At 35.6% G+C, this 17,888-nt stretch overlaps 3 protein-coding genes across 6 annotated transcripts in view; all 3 read right to left on the minus strand.

The window, feature by feature from the left end:
- ATM (Serine/Threonine-kinase ATM-like protein) overlaps positions 1 to 17,888 on the minus strand; it is an 82,535-nt gene that overhangs the window by 49,070 nt on the left and 15,577 nt on the right. For all 4 annotated transcript variants that reach the window (XR_003606605.2, XM_085666519.1, XM_028086425.2 and 1 more), the window contains 7 exons: positions 5,041 to 5,112; positions 4,731 to 4,886; positions 4,550 to 4,639; positions 4,287 to 4,474; positions 1,870 to 2,467; positions 1,663 to 1,734; positions 1,422 to 1,583 (listed from right to left, as the gene is read on the minus strand). Coding sequence is in view for 3 of the 4 variants with exons in the window: in XM_085666519.1 (XP_085522645.1) it covers positions 1,422 to 1,583; positions 1,663 to 1,734; positions 1,870 to 2,467; positions 4,287 to 4,474; positions 4,550 to 4,639; positions 4,731 to 4,886; positions 5,041 to 5,112 (1,338 nt within the window). In the remaining variant the exon portion in view is untranslated. The remainder of the gene's footprint in view (positions 1 to 1,421; positions 1,584 to 1,662; positions 1,735 to 1,869; positions 2,468 to 4,286; positions 4,475 to 4,549; positions 4,640 to 4,730; positions 4,887 to 5,040; positions 5,113 to 17,888) is intronic.
- On the minus strand, positions 5,157 to 11,729 carry LOC146883530 (uncharacterized). Its single transcript, XM_085666522.1, has one exon. It carries the CDS (start codon positions 11,646 to 11,648, stop codon positions 11,136 to 11,138), a length of 513 nt encoding a protein of 170 aa, XP_085522648.1. The 5' UTR covers positions 11,649 to 11,729; the 3' UTR covers positions 5,157 to 11,135.
- LOC114195971 (uncharacterized) lies at positions 12,035 to 13,705 on the minus strand. Its single transcript, XM_028086426.2, has one exon. It carries the CDS (start codon positions 13,456 to 13,458, stop codon positions 12,037 to 12,039), a length of 1,422 nt encoding a protein of 473 aa, XP_027942227.2. The 5' UTR covers positions 13,459 to 13,705; the 3' UTR covers positions 12,035 to 12,036.

The raw sequence follows: 17,888 nt of genomic DNA on the forward strand, positions 1-17,888 counted from the left end.
CTAGACGACTCCATTATGACAATGTAAAGACATTACATGTAGTAATAGAAAAAGCCAGTTATCACACAATAAAACGATAGTTGTTTTGTGTTGTACCTGTCTCTTTACCCATGACTCTAGATATAACTACCTGATTTTTACTCTTCCCTCTCCTAATTGTATCTCAGAACTATCATTGTTAATACAAATATGAGAACATAAGAGAGAAGAATTAAGCTCTCTAAATTAATATTGTCTCTTTTTATTTATCTCAAGTGTATCTACTCTTGGAAGGGGAGGACATAGAAATAGAGGAGGTTATGGTGATCAAAGACGTACTTAAAATTCTTATTGTAAACGAATGATTCATACTCAAGAAAATAGTTTCATTTTGCATGGCTTTCCTAACAAGATAGTAAATATCTCCAGATCTGAAACAACTGAACCAAAGTTTCATGATGAAAAATATAATGAATATTTGAGGTTAAAGTCCTGCCGCAAATACATATTTTCATAATTCTCAATCTGTGAACCATCAGCATCTCACAATATATGCAAAGTCAAATACAATGGATAATACACTCAGATGCTTGTGATCATATTTCTGATAATACCTCATTGTTATTTCTTCTCCTAAATTTTCTCACCTCAACATTAGCCTATGGAACCAAATTTGTTTATCTTGGAGTTAGTAAAGTTTCCCTTTCTCTTTCTTTAACCTTATCTCTTCAAGTCAATTAACTAAACCATTAAATTGTTTCGTAACCTTTGATGTCAAATCAACTGTAACTAGTGTTTCCTGAAAGGACAAAACACATAGAAATTGAGTATGATTTTGTTAGTGAAAATTTGTTGTCCAAGAAAATTTGCACCCAGTTTGTTGGCTCCAATGATCACTTTGCAAACATTTTAACAAAAATATTTGAGAGAACCTCAAATTCAATTTATATGCTCCAAGCTTGAAACTTACAATTTGTACGCTCCATCTTGGAGATGAGTCATAGAATCGTAGGGTTAAACTGTATTATATTTTTCTTTCTCTTTCCTTAAGCCTCTATTGTATGCCATTGATCCTTATTATTATTATTATTATTATATATATATCTGTGTGTGTGTGTGTGTGTGTGTTTGTGTGTTTGTGTGTTATGTGTGTGTGCATGTATATGAATCTGAATCAGCAAAGAGACCCAAAATAAGATCTCTCAAACTCTTTTTCTCATTTGTAGTCTTTTCAAGTATACACATGAGATCAAAATAGCAGTCATCCTACTACCCCTCTACTATCTGCTATTAACTACTATACTATTATAGAATCCCAAGCCTAAAATTCTCTTTTTCAATTCATATTTATTTTGAATACATGATCAAAGAAAATTAATAGACATTGTGTCCCTAGAAGCCAATCAAGATCAAAATCCATAAACATAAAAATTCACAGGTACCTGTTTAGTTTCCACTTCCGTTAAATATAGGCCACATTTTTCCTTACCAACAGAATCCAAGGAAGCTAAGTTAATCAGTAAAGTATGAGCAGCAATCAATACAGAATCACAAGCAAGCTTGAATCCAACTTGCTCAATAATTATATCATTCATTAGATTCACCTACAGAGAGCACAAGGAAACTAGATGTTATGTTTTTTGATTTGATATAGTTTAATGAAATGTATACTCATTTTCATACCAAATCAATAAATTGTCCAGAAGAAGACCAAAAAGGATGTTGACAGAGATGATACAATATTTTCCCACGCACCTGAATTTTGAAAAGAAGCAAGAAAAAATAATAAAAATAAAAATAAATAAAACTATTCAATCAATCGGAAAGAAAATATTAATATTTTACTAATAAATTCATGAACACCATGCAGTTATTGTGTGAAAATTCTACCTTAGGATCATTTTCTTTCTCCATTAACTTAAAGAGGATATCCCAGGTAAGAAGAGAAGCAGAAAAAAAACTGGAAATCACTGATATCATGCCCATTTTCCACTTCTCTGCAGAAGATGAAACATCGCTGCCTACTCTTTTCCCAACAGCTAAAGTATCAACCTCTCTAGAATCATTATTAACATCCAATTCCATGTCCATAATTCTGCTTATACTTCTGTAATTCAGAAAAGAACTTTGAATATTATCAGTAGCAGCCATATCTTGTACGATTTTATCAGACTGAAAGTTCATCAGATGCTGAGAATAACTTTCATATAGATTAACAAAAGCTTTCAAGAGTCTCTCCACAGATTGGATTAAGTGACCAAATGGAGCAAAGCCCATCAAATTCTGATCCCTCAATTTGATACATACAGGGGATAAAAGAAAACAATGCACGGAAGAAACAAGACGGCTTAAATCATCACAAGTAGGATCACAACCTAAGCAACTAAAAGCCTGGAGTTCAATGTCTTCTTCAATAATTCTTACAGCATTGTCAAGCAACAGCCGCAAGTGTTCGCTTAATTTAGAACAAAATGAAACATTAATTTTCCTGAAACAACACAACCATGTGTGAAAGTCAAAAACATAGGAATAAGGTAAATAATTATGAATATCAAATGAAAGGAGTGTCATGAGTAAAAACAATTACAGTTTGGGTTCGTAACATTAGCATTTATTGGAATAATCCAGCAGCCATAAAAGATGAGACGAAAAAAACCCTAAACCTTAATACAAAACTACGGAGAAGCTATCATATTAAACACTCTACTTTTCAGGTGCTAGAAAAAGGTAAATTCAAAACAGAAAATGTTCCAACAAATTTAGCCTACTACTTTTCATTATTCTTGAAAATAAAAATTGTAACTATTTCCTCGTGCAGTATTTTCACTAAACCAAAATCTAAAATCCATATGGGCCTGTATGGTTTTGAGAAAACATTATTTTCATTGTCTTGATTTCCTAATTTAAGTTCACTCAACCAAATTCATATTGACTTAAATTAGTAGCTTCTCCAGCAAATTCTAGTGGAAAAAAAGGATAGCCTTTTTTGTTGAACTGCACCAAGAAAGATTGCCTGCATTTTGTGATCACTGTCAAACCATAGGACGTGATCAAAGACATTGCAGAAGATTAGCAATCAAAGATAACAGGAGATAAAAACTGACTGGAAAATTCCAAATTCAGTTGAGAATTCAGGGATGAAAGAGACTGTTAATGAAAAACTTTATTCAGAATAATAATCAGCCACTTTGTGATGACAAAGATCAAGATTCTTCAATCCAGGAGACAAGGTAAAAAGAGGACTTTCGGGTTAGTTCAGAAAATACTCTCAATGTGGTTCACGTGTTGGATCTACATGTCTATCTAAACCAGAGAAATTTGTGCATCAGATAGAAACAATTTCCTTCCTAGTAAACCAAAATGACAAGATAGATCAAATGGCAGGTTAGGTCATAACTCATGTCAAAGTGAGATCTCAACCTGCTAACTCTTTACTCAATTTTACAGGCAGCATCCCTATCCAAGATATTGTAACCTATGGGTGACTGCAGCTAAGGTAGCTTTTCAACACCATGTGACTATTTCCCTATTTTTGCCTTTTTTTGTACACCATCCGAACAAGATGCCCACTATCTCTTTCTTTTTATCATCTTCATCTAGTTTCTATCTATATATCATTTGATCAGAGAGGCTCTGAAACCATGTATGACCAACAATCCCAAAAGCTTGGTTTACTAGATAAAGGACATGAAAGAATTTATATAAAATCTCTAACAAGATGGGAGGATATTTGTTTCTCTGAAGGCTTTGGCATCTAGTTATTGTCTCACTGTAGAAGAACTTTGACTCTTCTAAATACAATAAAAATCTCTTTAAACCTGAATTGTACTGGGCTTCTTAGTTTTATGATTTTTTCTCTCACTTTCAGGAAAGGAAATCTCTACTTCCATGAGCATTAGAAGATAGTAGTGAAGCTAAAAGTATGGTATCATTTCGCCTCCTACAAGCTAGAAGTATATTTAATACCAAATTTATAATAATAAACTAAAATAAGACTTCCAATTGCATTTCATTCAAGTATTATATAGCAGCAAACCCAAACTTTCCCTCATAAATAAATATAGATTTGTTTATAAGAAATCCCTAAAAGTAAGGGATTGCGATTAGGAGTTTATTTGGTAGATTTGCTCCAAATTTGCAGGCTTTATATCAGGAGATTTATTTCCTTTATTCAAGGTGATTTATTTCCTTTATTCAAGGAGATTTATTTTTACAGTTCTACTTGATCAAATTTGCAAGCATAAACACCAATTTTTTGGTACCAAATGCATACAAAATAGAAAAATAATGACCCAAACGTAACAAACCTTGTGAAGAAACAACCATAAAGTACGTTAGACAAGAGAGAACATATTAAGAAAGTATCAGGCAGATGCCTCTTGTTAATCTCCTCTTCCACCAAAGCTCCAAGAATAGAGGTCTCCATTTCATGCAATAGCTGATCACTTATTTCCCGTGAAACCCGAACATGTGGACATATTTTCACTTCGGCAGCCTGAAATTTAAATTTTTTTAACCAAAAACCATGAATGTTAACACAAACAAGCTTCTTTATTTGAGGGCACCAAACCTCAACTTTGGACATCTTTCCAATTTCTGCAAGAACTTCAACAGAGCAATCCAAAAACTCAAGAACACATTGGTATTTAGGGTCTTCAAACTACAGTTAACATTATGATTAAGTTTTTAGTGACAGTTTAATCAAAACTAAAAAATAAATATTAGTACAGGCAGATGTAGCTAGGCTGAACCTTATGAGAATCATCTTGAGCATCAGTGACATCAAAATAATTGTGAGCCAAAGGAACTTCTTTAAAGCATTGAGTAAAAGGAACAAAACCTATACAAAGTGCATATATAGCACTAGGAATGAGCAAAGTTATCTGCTCATTCAACATAGAACAACCCTGCGTAATAAGGAACAAATAAATGTAAGTAAAGCAATCGTGCATTATGCCTTCCTCCCATATGTAATGGGTTTGACCATTAAATTTGTGTTTTTCTTAATACACATAGTGAAGATTAAAATACTTTGCCCGTAACAATTTTATGTAACCAAACCTTCCAATTAAGATGGCACAAAGTTGCTCTTAAAAGGCTTTTCCTCAGATGTAACGTATCTTGGGGGTCAGCCTGCATGTTATGCGAACAGTAAATTAAATGCAAAACTGGCTCGGCACAGAAATACGTTCAACTTTTAAGTGAAAAAGGTCTGTAGTTTACCCATACACATACATTTGCAAAACATCATCTTACTTATGCAACAACAAACCGAGTATTACCAAGGAATATAAGAATCAATACTGAAATGAATCATATGAAAGCTTAAAACTTGCTCGGTTCTCCCAGATCTAATTTTCCTTCCCCTGCCCACTTGTTCCTGTCCTCTTTTAGACTTGCTTAATCATGGCCCTATCACTACTCCATTAATCAAATCAAAAACTTGGAAAAAGGGCTAAAAGAGGTTTGACCTACACCAAACTATGGATGATTAATTTGATACCAGTCCATTGATCTTAAATCCTGTAAACTTAATCAGCAGAAAAACATGCATTACCTTCTGGCTATACATGCCAGACCTCCATAATTATTATGTATACCAATAAATGTTAGAAAACCTATCAAAGGAGCTGTTACCAAGCCACAAAAAGTGTATACAGTATATATTAAGAGTATCAGAGATAAACACATAATTAAAATATAATATGAAATGTGGCAGGGAGTTCCATGATGCAAAAGAAGACTTTTGCTGAAGTCTTTCATAACACTTGTGACGTACCTCTCAGCCAATTGCCTACACCTTGCACTAAAAGTAATTTGGTCACAGTTCAGGTCGCCGAGGATAACAATCTAGTTGGTCTCACTCGCATGGCAAGGGTTATTCTCAATAAGTGTCATAAACCCTATACACTTCACGACCTTGGTATCAAACAGAGTTTGTTATGGAAATCTTTGGGCAATTGGAAAGCCATCCCTCTCGGCAAGGGATTCTTTGTATTCACTTTAAGCCCCCTTGAGGATATGCATCGTGCTCTTGCTATTGGAATATGAAACTTAACCCCAGGAACTCTTAGAGTCATTGCATGGTTATAAGACTTTCTTCCTCAATGATGAAGATGACAAAGGCCCAATGTTGGGTGAGATAATATGGTCTTCCGATGAAGTATTGGAGAACTAGATCACTCTTTTCCATTGCAAGGGGAGATAGCAACCCCTCTTTCTATTGATGATTGTACCATCATCGAGACTAGTGGGGTTTTCGCTAAAGTGTTAGTTGGTGTAGTTCGCAATTAGAGCTTCCACTGCAATTATTAGTTAAAAGGTCTGGCTTAGCCTTTGGGGTGGATGTGGAATATGAAAAGCTCCATCCATATTGTTTTGCGTGTCAATTCATAGTACATACCCTAAACAATTACAGGAAACGGGTTCAGCCAATGACTAAAGATCACACTGCTTTTGCTGCTTCTAGAACTATGCAGACTTAAGTGTTAAAAATCTTGGTCCCTTGAATGAGTCTAATCCAGATGGTTCCAAACATAATGAAGTTGTGAGCATAGGTAATGCTGTTGAAAAACTGGTTCAATCTAATTTGGGGGTTGATGGCATAGAGCAGCCTACAAAATATGCTATTGGTGTTCAGAATGAGGTTCATTCCCCGGTTCAAAATCCTTTGGATAGTAATCCAATTATTCTTCATACACATCTTTATAATCTGCTGCAGGATTCTAAAAATATTTCCGAAAACAGTAGGGAAAATTCTGTGAAGAAGGATGTTGCTAATTTTCAAAATAGCAGCAAATATTCTAGTCATGAGGCTGATAATTTGGATTAAGCTCTAAATACCATTTCAGAGGTGAATGTTAATCCTTTTCTCATTGGGAAGTTGTGGTCTTCTAGAGTGGATGAGGAAGAAGATGACTCATTAGTTGACAATGATGAATAACAATTCCTTTAGTTAAGTTAAAATCTCATCATAAGAGGCGAAGGCCTAAAAAGTACTAGAATTGTTTAGTGTACATATGCATTGTAAATGTCTTTTTTGGAATATTAGAGGCCTACAAAGCACGATATTAGTGTTAATAACAGCAAAGTGCATGCTCAATCCATTTGCATCTATTTATCTAGGCATAATAAAATTGTATTTATCACTAGAATATATGGTTCAAATTCTTATCTTGTCAGAAGAAACGTTCAAATGGATTTATCTATGCGTATCTTTTCTCATGCTGGCCACCTGGTGCCTTTTGGAGGACTTCAGTGCTATTTTGGACAGTTCTGAAGCCAGAAGGATGCTTCACCTATGCTTCTCTCTTATGAAGATTGTAGAAGTGGGACTGAAGGATATAATTCTGGCTCTCTCTATACATGATCTAAGGGTCGGACGGCTCACCACATAATTGACTGGAAATTGGACAGTTTTTTATACCATTGATTGGCTGGATGTTTGGAATATGGCAAACTGTAAATCCCTGATCAAATTCAATTATGATTATTTCCCTTTGTTGTTCTCTTCAGCTATTGATTAATGCCATTTCAGGCCTTTATTTAAGTTTCTCACAATATGGTCCACTCATGATCTGTAGTAATGTCGTTAATGTCCCCTCTTTTGTTTTGTCTTGCAAAAGCCATGACTAGAGGTACGCAACTCCTGGTACAAAGCAGAATGGTTCCTCCCATGGCTAGTTCAAAAGGTACATGCTTTATTTCTCAAGTATCTTTATGCATATTGAATAAAGTGAACAGAGAAAACAGAGAAAATGAACTGAATGTATTTTATTAACATCACACACCAAATCATATGTTCAGTGACATATTTATATATGTCAGTAACTCACAGCTGTAGCTGTTATACACTTGACAGTTGTACAAGAAAATAAAGATATACTAGAGTAGAACCTACAGTTGTACAATACAACATAACACACAAGCCAACGATAGGTAACTATACTATACTAACAGCCCCCCTCAAACTCAAGGAGAAGATTTTTCAAAAGAAAAATTCTTCACATGGAGTTTTGGCACGAAGAAGAGCAAAACGTGTTGAAGGGAGAGCCATAGTTAAGATATCAGTCCACTGGTCAAGAGCTGGAATGTCAGAAATACACAATTGTTTGGCCACAAGTTTTTCCCGCATGAAGAAAACATCAATCTCCATATGCTTGGTGCGATTGTGAAAAACAGGATTATATGCGATTGAAATAGCACTCTGATTGTCAAACAAAAGAGTAGGAGTGGTGCAGGAAATGTGAATATGTGTGAGCAACTTAGAAATCCAAGACAACTCAGCAAACGTATGAACGAGACTCCTATACTCAGCTTCGGTGGTAGAATGGGTAACCACTTGTTTTCTAGATATAGAATTGTATATATTTTAAATTTATTGTGTGTCTAATGCAGACCACATAATATGTCTTTATACTATTCAATCGAGTCAATTAAAATAAAGACACCTAATAATTAGAAATCAATCATACTAATTTTTGAGATTATGTAACGGTTGATTTCCTAGAAATCTGTAATAATTTATTATATTCTGTTAGATATTGTTTGATATTATTAAGATATTGTTAGATATTCTTAATCACAATATCAAACAATATATTCTATTTACTTTATTTATTTTCAGTTATTCTTTTTAATTGTACCTTTCTCTATTATAAATAGAGTATCCTATGTGTGGTTTATACACAAGGAAGATTAATCTCAAACCCCTATTTTCTTTATTCTCAACATATTCTAACACTCCCCCTCAAGCTGAAGCATATATGCCATATGCACCAAGCTTGTTACAAATGTACTCAATCTGAGGTCCTCTAAGGGACTTGGTGAATATGTTAGCCAACTGATGGCTAGAGTTGACAAAATCAGTAGTGATTTATCCAGGGAGCACCTTTTCTCTAACAAACTTATAATCAATTTCAATGTGTTCTTTCATTGAAGACCGGGATTGATACAATGTGAAGTGCAGCTTGATTGTCACAAATAAGCATTGTTTCATAGATGTCTCCTATTTTTAGTTGTAGTAGTTGTTGCCTAAGCCACGTAAGCTCACAAATGGTTGCTGCCATAGCACGATATTCTGCTTCTACACTAGATCTGTAAACTATATTTTGTTTCATGATTCTCCATGAGATAAGGTTTCCTTCGATAAGAACATAGTACCCAAAAGTGGATCTTCTATCTGATGGTAATCCTACCCAATCACATTATAATAACAAGTGCTCTTAGTACTACCTTTGTTTTCATACAATAATCCTCGTCCTGGAGCCTTTTTTATGTATCAAAGAATACATGTCACAGCATCACAATTACTATCACAAGGAGCATTTAGAAATTGGCTTACCTCACTAACGACAAAAGTGATGTCGGGTCTGGTGAGTTTGCCTACCAGGCGACAATATCTTTCCAGGTCTTACAATGGCTCCCCCTGACCCAGAAGAAACTTGATATTGGATCCATAGGACTATCACAAGGACGTGACAGTCAAGCAGTGTTATCAATATCGGATAACGGAAAATATCGGCAAGCCAAAAATCCGTTATAAAGTTATAACGGAAATCATATCGGGTTATAGCGGAAAGTATAATTTTTGAAAAAATAATTATAAAGAAAGAAGAGAAGTAGAAAAAATTTGAAAAAAAGGAGTTGACGGCGGCAGGCGGCAGTGGCTGACTATGGCGGCCGGAGGCAGACAACGGTGGCTGATTGTGACGGCAGGCGGCAGTGGCTGACAATGGCGGGTGAGCAGCAGCAACTGGTGGTGGCAGTTGTGGCTGTTAGTTGCAGTAACTAAGGCCAAAGTTGAAAGAATAAGAAAAGAGATGTTTTAATCGATATTTTACTGCATCAGTAACTAGTAAAAGAATAAGAGAAGGGCCACAGTAAAATATAAAAGAATAAGAGAGGAGTTGTGGGCTTAGGTTAGGTCAAATAATGTTAGTGGGCCTGACCTAAATTAAACCTCCGTAAAACTGATGTAGAGTAAAATGCATAGAAGGATGAAATTAGGGTTTATGTGCGCCGGCCGCTGACTATCTCATCTCCCACACTACTCATCTCTTCTCAAACACAGTAGTTGCACTATCTCTTCCACTTTGCTACTGTTTATCTCTTTCTTCAGTTCTCTTTTTTCGCCATTACCGTTTCGCCACCGCCAGCCGCCATGTGTTCTTTGAATTGTCAAATTCCAGTCTCATCATCACCCGTGATGACAATGTCTTCAACATAAACAATAAGATAAATACACTTGCCAAAAATGGAATGAAAGGAGAACACAAAACGATCAACCTCACACCTGGTCATGCCAAACTGAACTAAGACAAAACTGAAACGACCAAACCAAGCCCGAGAAGATTGTTTCAAACCATAGAGACCGTTGAAGCTTACAAACAAGACGAGAATCGTCGGGAGAAAGAAAACTAGGGAGTTGATCCATATAAACTTCTTCCTGCAATTCACCATGTAAGAATGCATTTTTAATATCTAGCGGATGAAGAGACCAATGATGAATAGCAGCCATAGCCAAAAAAAGACGAACAAAAATTATTTTCGCCACAGGATAAAAGGTGTCCCCATAATCCCGACCAAAAATTTGTGTACATCCTTTGGCGACCAAGCGAGCTTTTAACCGATCAATATGACCATCAGATCCAATTTTCACTGTATAAACCCAATGACAGCCAACAGTTTGCTTATCAGGAGGTAAAGGAACAAGTTCCAAGTGCCATTGGAATACATGGCTGTCGTCTCCTCTACCATTTCCTGACACCAGCCGGGATTAGCCATTGCTTCACCTGTAGTCTTAGGAATAGACACGGACGGAATCCAAAGAAGAAACAAAGGAGAAATATGATGGAGACAAACGATCATAATTAATGGTAAAAGCAAAGAGAGGGTTAAGATTACGAGAGGAACGAGTACCTTTTCGTATCACAACAGGAAGTTCAGGTGTAGCAGGCATGGGCAAAGGAGTGGTTGGAACCATGGTTATCGAATCGAGATTCGTATCGTGAATCGTTTTGTGAATTTTTTTAAATCGTGAATCGAATCTTACTTTGAATCGTAAGATACATGATAAATAAAAAACATTAAAAATATCATATATTATAATTAAATCAAGATCTCCAATTTAAATGTTACATCTTAATTTTATTCTTTCATTCATCATCTCCAAGATCAATGTCACTTAGATCATCTACTTCATCTAATATAACATTCTGTGGCAACACATCTTCATCTTCTTCATCCTCTTCCTCAACTTCTTCAACCATCCTTTCAATTCCATCATCATTTGCTGGTGTAGTAGATTTTCCCTTTATGTTTAAGTTTCTTGGACCCCTCTTCCTTTTCTTGCTTGGAGCTCCCTCTTCAAGAGTAAAAGATTCATGTATATCCATCCATGAAACATCGTTTGGTAGACAAGGATCCTCTTTTTCAGTAATCCACTCATCATCTGATTCAATATCAGATAGACATATAGGATCATAAGTATCTCCTTTCTCTTCTCTAACCTTTTGTCTCATTTCAAGTTGAAGATTATATTTAACAAAGACAAGAGCATTTAATCTTTGTTGTTCCAAGCGGTTTCTTCTTTTGGTATGGACTTGATCAAATATGCTCCAGTTTCTTTCACAACCAGTAGCACTACACGTGAGACTTAAAATTCTCATTGCTAGATTTTGCAACTCTTTACCTTCAACACCATAACTTTCCCACCAAAGAGCTGCAATGTCAAAACTAAAATTTATAATTGCGAAATTATGCTTTTAATAAAATCTTGAGAAAAAAAAAAGTTATACCAGGTTGCTTCTTATCCCTAGTGTCAATTGCCATGCTTCTTCCAAATAATCCTTGGGCTTTCTTAAATCTATCAAGTTGTTGATCAAGTTGAAATCTAATCCTTCTCTATCAGGGATCATTTTTTCTATGGTCTCATACAAACCATATGAAACCTCTTCATCCGGATTGAAGCTTTTGTCATAATGAAATCTAATATAAAAAAGAAGTATAGTGTTATAGTTATGAAATTGTAATCTAAGAAAGTATAGTGTTAGTTACTTACTTACAATTAAGGTAGTAAGCAGCAGCATGAAGAGGTCTATGTAACTGCAAATTCCAACGAGTATCAATTATTTTCCACACCTTTTTATAACGAGATTCTTCATTCTTGAAATTTGCAACTATTTGCTCTTTAGCTCTATCCATAGCTTCATAAATATATGTCATTGCAAGTTTTGAGTCTCCATCCACAAGCCTTAGTATTTTTACAAGTGGAGTGACACATTTCAGGCAATATTGGATAGATTTCCAAAATCTAACATCAGATAAAACAATGCTCACTACTTGTTTACCTTTAGTCTTACTAGCATGTTTAGTAGTTGTCCATGCTTCTGAAACAAACATACCTCGAAGAGCATTTCTCTGTTGTGCTATACACTGAAGGGTTAGAAAAGCAGTTGCAAATCTTGTGACTGCTGGTCGAGCTAATTCTTTTCCTTTAGAATATTTTCTATATAAATTTAGGACCCATGTGTGTCTATAAATGAAAGTTGTGACTTTTTTTGCATTTGCAATCGTATTGTAAAATACTGGAAGTTCACCAATGTCTTCAAGAATTAAGTCAAGACAATGAGCTGCACACGGAGACCAAAATAGTTTAGTTCTCTTCTCTTCTAACATCTTTCCTGCTGCCACAAAATTAGAAGCAACATCTGTCACAACTTGCACGACATTATCCTCCCCAATTTCTTCAATCACAGAATCTAACAATTCAAACATTTGTTTAGCATCCTTGATCACATTACTAGTATCAATAGATTTTAAGAACATTGTTCCGCTTGGACTATTAACTAAAAAGTTGGTAAGAGACCTCCCTTTTCCATCTATCCAACCATCACACATCAAAGTGCATCCCCATTTTTCCCATTCAACCTTATATTTCTCCAAACTAGCTTGGATATTGTCAACCACTTTTTTCAGATAAGATACTCTATCTTCATGATAAGTTGGAGGCTTTAAACCCTTTCCATATTCCCCAACAGATTTCAACATTTGGGTAAATAAGGAGCTTCTTACCAAATTAAATGGCAAAGCATTCCCATATATGCAGTTGCAAATATCTTGAATCACCAACTCTCTATCTTTAAACATTTCATTTATGGTTGTCTGTTTTGCAACTCCTTGTTTCCCCTTCTTACTACATTGAATATTTGTTTCTTCAAAACAGTCTACCCGATTTGCTTCTTTTATTTTTTCTTTATCTTCTAACAACTTCAAAAACATTTCTCTAACATCATCAGGAACAGATGTACAAGCAATGACATTCTCCTTTGTTCCAGCAAGATGATGTTTAATTCTTGCTACACCATCCCAACAAGTATGTGAACAATATTTGCACTTGACTAAAAGTCTATGAGGAGGAACACTCTCACAATGATTCCATGTAATATCTATTTCTTTCTTTCTCTTTGTTTGAGACATACTCTTTTTAATTCTACAAATAAGAATAAATTCAAACTAATATTTCTTCTTAAAAAAATATAAATTAACATTCACAATAAAAAAATATAAATTAACATTCAGAATAAAAAAATATAAATTAACATTCAGAATAAAAAAATTTAATATAACATTCAGAATAAAAAAATTTAAATTAACATTCAGAATAAAAAAATATAAAAAGAACTATCAAAATATAAAGTATAAAACGTATACTTTATTTTAAAGATTAATTATGTTTTAGTAAACTATGAAAAAGAAACATAAATTATGCTAAATTATTTTAAAGTATAAAACACATATTTTATTTCAAAAAGAAACGTAGATTCTGATCTTTATGCTAAAAAGATGGAATTTAAACAAAAAATAAAAACGTAAAGAAAGATCATGTGTGAAGGTTTCCGAAAAAGTGAAATAAAAGGTTGATGTGATGTACATTTACTTTTACAGTAAATTAAATATTATTAAAATTAAAAATCTAGAAACTTCATAAAAAGCAATATATGAAGAAGTCAGCGGCAGAAAACATTTGAAAACATTTGGGCAAAAAACATTTAGGCAAAAAACATTTGAGCAGAAAAAATTTGAGCAGAAAAAACCTGTTCCAAATGCTTTCAGGATGCTTTCTTCTTCACGCGGTGCTTTCTTCTTCACGGGCAGTCAAGTTTTTTATGCTTCTTCTTTTCTCTTTCACTTTATGCTTCTTCTCCACCTTCTTATGCATCTCATATTTCTTTTCCTTCTTAATTTATAACCAAATATCCTTTCAAATGTGACTCTTCAGTTTGGGTTTTTTCATTTTCGATGTGTATTGCATGTTGCGTGAAGCTCATCCGGTGTGAGTAGCAGGTCTGAGTAGCGTGTAGGTAGTGTGTCTCGTGAGATGTGTATTTTGAGAAATATTTTGGGGAAATGTAAGCGTGGGCAGAATCGGCTGAAACAAAACTGAATCGGGAATCATACGATTCCTACACGATTCAGAACACGATTCAAGTCAGAAAACGATTCATCTACTGATACGTTTCGTTTGACCAAAATTTCGAACCGTATCGCGATACGAATCGTACGATTCTAACGATTCTAACTACCATGGTTGGAACCCACTTATAAACTATGAAATCGCCTTATCTCTAGTCGATGTAGGACTTCTAACACATCCTTCTCATGCCGAGATATATATATCTCGTGCGTGGGACTAGAAATAGGTGGTCTGATAGTGGGTAAAACAAAATGTCCAAGAAATCTTGCTAAGATAGGCTTTTTAAACCATGGCTCTAATACCATATAGAATTGTATATATTCTGGATGTATTGTGTGTCTAATGCAAACCACACAATATTTATTTATACTATTGAATGGAGTCAATTACAATAAAGACACCTAATAATTAGGAATCAATCATACTAATTTCTGAGATTATGTAACAGTTAATTTCCTAGAAATCTGTAACAACTGATTATATTCTAACACTAGACAACAATGAAATTAGGTTAGAACCAAGGAAAAGAGTTGAATTGGAAGTAGATCGTCTATCATCAATGTCTGAAGCCTAATCACCATCACAAAAAGTTGCGAGAGAGATAAGCCTATGCAACAATGCTGGCTGAAAATGAAGTACATGAACAATGTTCCTTTTAGATACCTTAAAATGTGTTTTACTACAGTCCAATGTGAATCAAGCAGATATGTCATAAACTGGCATACTTTATTAACAGCAAAGCTTATTTCTCAGTGGGCTCAGAAGGAGACAAAAACAAAGATGGATGAATTCTATGTTCAAAAATACAAATTTGGACCTTGTTTGCATTGGATGAGTATTCAGAACCGGTGTAGGAGAGATTGACACCAAAGACATGGAACCACATGAACTGGAACTAGAATGAGAAACATGTGGTGTTAACTCACTAGCAGATGAAATGGAATTGTTGGATACTAGATTAATAGACAGTTGAGGTCGTGACAGATTGGGATTTAATGTAAAATACTGACCAACATCTATAACAGTATTTGGAGATTTAGGAAATAACTCAGAATAAGGAAACCAGTGTTCGTCAAATAAAACATGCTTGGAAAAAAATACATGACCACTAGAAGATAAACATTTACAACCTTCATGAAAATGAGAATAGCCTAGGAAAAGACATTCTTCAGTTCTAAAATCAAGTTTGTGAGATTTATATGGTAGTACTTGAGACTGAGACTTTAAAATATGAGTAGTGGACAACAGTACCACTCTCTTCCTCTTCTATTTATAGTGAAGCAAGCACGTACATATGAAAAGATATGAAAAGACTACTCTAAGATACTAGGCATGATTACATGCAACAGTAGATATGGCAGTAGGTAGTTTCCCACACTCAACACCCTACACATAGGGTTAATGATACAATAGGTATAGGTAATAATTCTAACACTCCCCCTCAAGCTGGAGCATACAAATCGTATGAACCAAGCTTGGAACAAATGAACTCAATCCGAGGTCCCCTTAATGACTTGGTCAACACATCTGCAAGTTGGTCATTTGACCCAACGAACTCAGTACAAATTTCCTTGGTCATCAATTTTTCTCGAACAAAGTGGCAGTCAATTTCTATGTGTTTAGTTCTCTCATGAAACACTGGATTTGATGCAATGTGGAGAGCAGCCTGGTTGTCACAATACATCTTCATGGTCTGAATTTCACAGAAGTTAAGCTCTCGAAGAAATTGCTTTACCCATATGAGTTCACACGTGAGAGACGCCATTGCCCGATATTCAGCTTCAGCGGTGGATCGAGCCACTACATTTTGCTTCTTACTTTTCCAAGAGATAACATTTCCTCCGAGGAGGACACAATATCCCGTAGTAGAGCGTCTGTCAATAGGAGAGCCTGCCCAATCAGCATCACAGTACCCAGAGATTTGAACATTTCCTTTATCTTCATATAGCAAACCTTGCCCTGGAGCCTTCTTGAGGTACCTTAAAATACGGATGATGGCATTCCAATGTCCAAGACATGGAGTCTGCATAAACTGGCTAACAATTCCAACTGCGAAAGATAGATCAGGCCTCGTAATAGTGAGATAAATTAACTTTCCAACGAGCCTCCTATATCTCTCTGGATCGGAGAATAATTCGCCTTCTACTGTTGTTAACTTCTGATTCGGGTCCATAGGACTCTCTACTGGTCTGCAGTCAATCATACCTGTTTCTTGTAATATATCAAGAGCATATTTCCTTTGAGAGATTACAACTCCATCTTTTGACTGAGCTACTTCAATGCCCAAGAAGTATTTGAGGCTTCCGAGATCCTTGGTTTGAAAATGTTTACACAAGTGCTCCTTCAGTTGAGATATTCCAGTAGTATCATTTCCTGTAATAACAATATCATCAACATATACTATTAGGTAGACACATTTCCCAGGAGAGGTATGTTTGTAAAAGACTGAGTGATCTGCCTCACTGCGCCTTAACCCAAATTTCTGAACAATGGAGCTGAATTTTCCAAACCAAGCTCGTGGTGATTGTTTGAGGCCATATAAAGATCGATGCAATTTGCATACCATACCAGACTCCCCCTGAGCAACAAACCCAGGAGGTTGCTCCATGTAAACTTCCTCCTCAAGATCACCATGAAGGAAGGCATTTTTGATATCCAATTGATGAAGAGGCCAGTGACGAATTGCTGCCATTGCAAAGAAGAGGCGAATAGTAGTCATCTTGGCCACGGGAGAGAAGGTGTCACAATAGTCAAGGCCATAAACCTGAGTGTACCCTTTTGCAACCAATCGGGCTTTGAGTCGATCAACCTGACCATCAGGGCCAACTTTAATTGCATACACCCATCGACAACCAACAGCCTTCTTACCCAAAGGGAGGGGCACGAGCTCCCAAGTATGATTGCTTTCAAGAGCCTGCATCTCTGCAATCATGGCTTGTCGCCATCCAGGATGATCAAGTGCTTCATTCACATTTTTGGGAATAACAACAGAAGACACTGAGGATAAAAGTGAACAATAGGAAGGCGATAATCGGTGATAGCTAAGAAAATTATAAATGGGATGTGGATTTCGAGAGGAACGAGTACCTTTTCTGAGAGCAATGGGCCAACCTGAATCACCTTCATCAGGAGTCATGGGATCAAGAGACGAGGGAGAAGAATCTGAAGTAGGGGATTCACCATGTTCTTGAACAACTGGACTATTCGTCGGCGTCCTGTGTTGGAGAGAGTCAATAGGTGGAGATGATGGCTCAGGAGGACTTTGGTCGAGACTTGGAGGGACAGGGACATTGGAAATATTGTATTCAACCACGGGAATAGGAAGGACCTGCTGGATGACATGGACATCTTGAACAGATGGAGAGAAGTAAGGGGTCTGTTCAAAAAATGTAACATTGGCAGACATGTAATATTTCTTGGTTTCAGGAGAGTA

The sequence above is a fragment of the Vigna unguiculata genome, chromosome 9 (assembly GCF_037176805.1).
Source record: "Vigna unguiculata cultivar grain cowpea cultivar isolate G323 ecotype 2 chromosome 9, ASM3717680v1, whole genome shotgun sequence".
Lineage (NCBI taxonomy): Eukaryota > Viridiplantae > Streptophyta > Magnoliopsida > Fabales > Fabaceae > Vigna > Vigna unguiculata.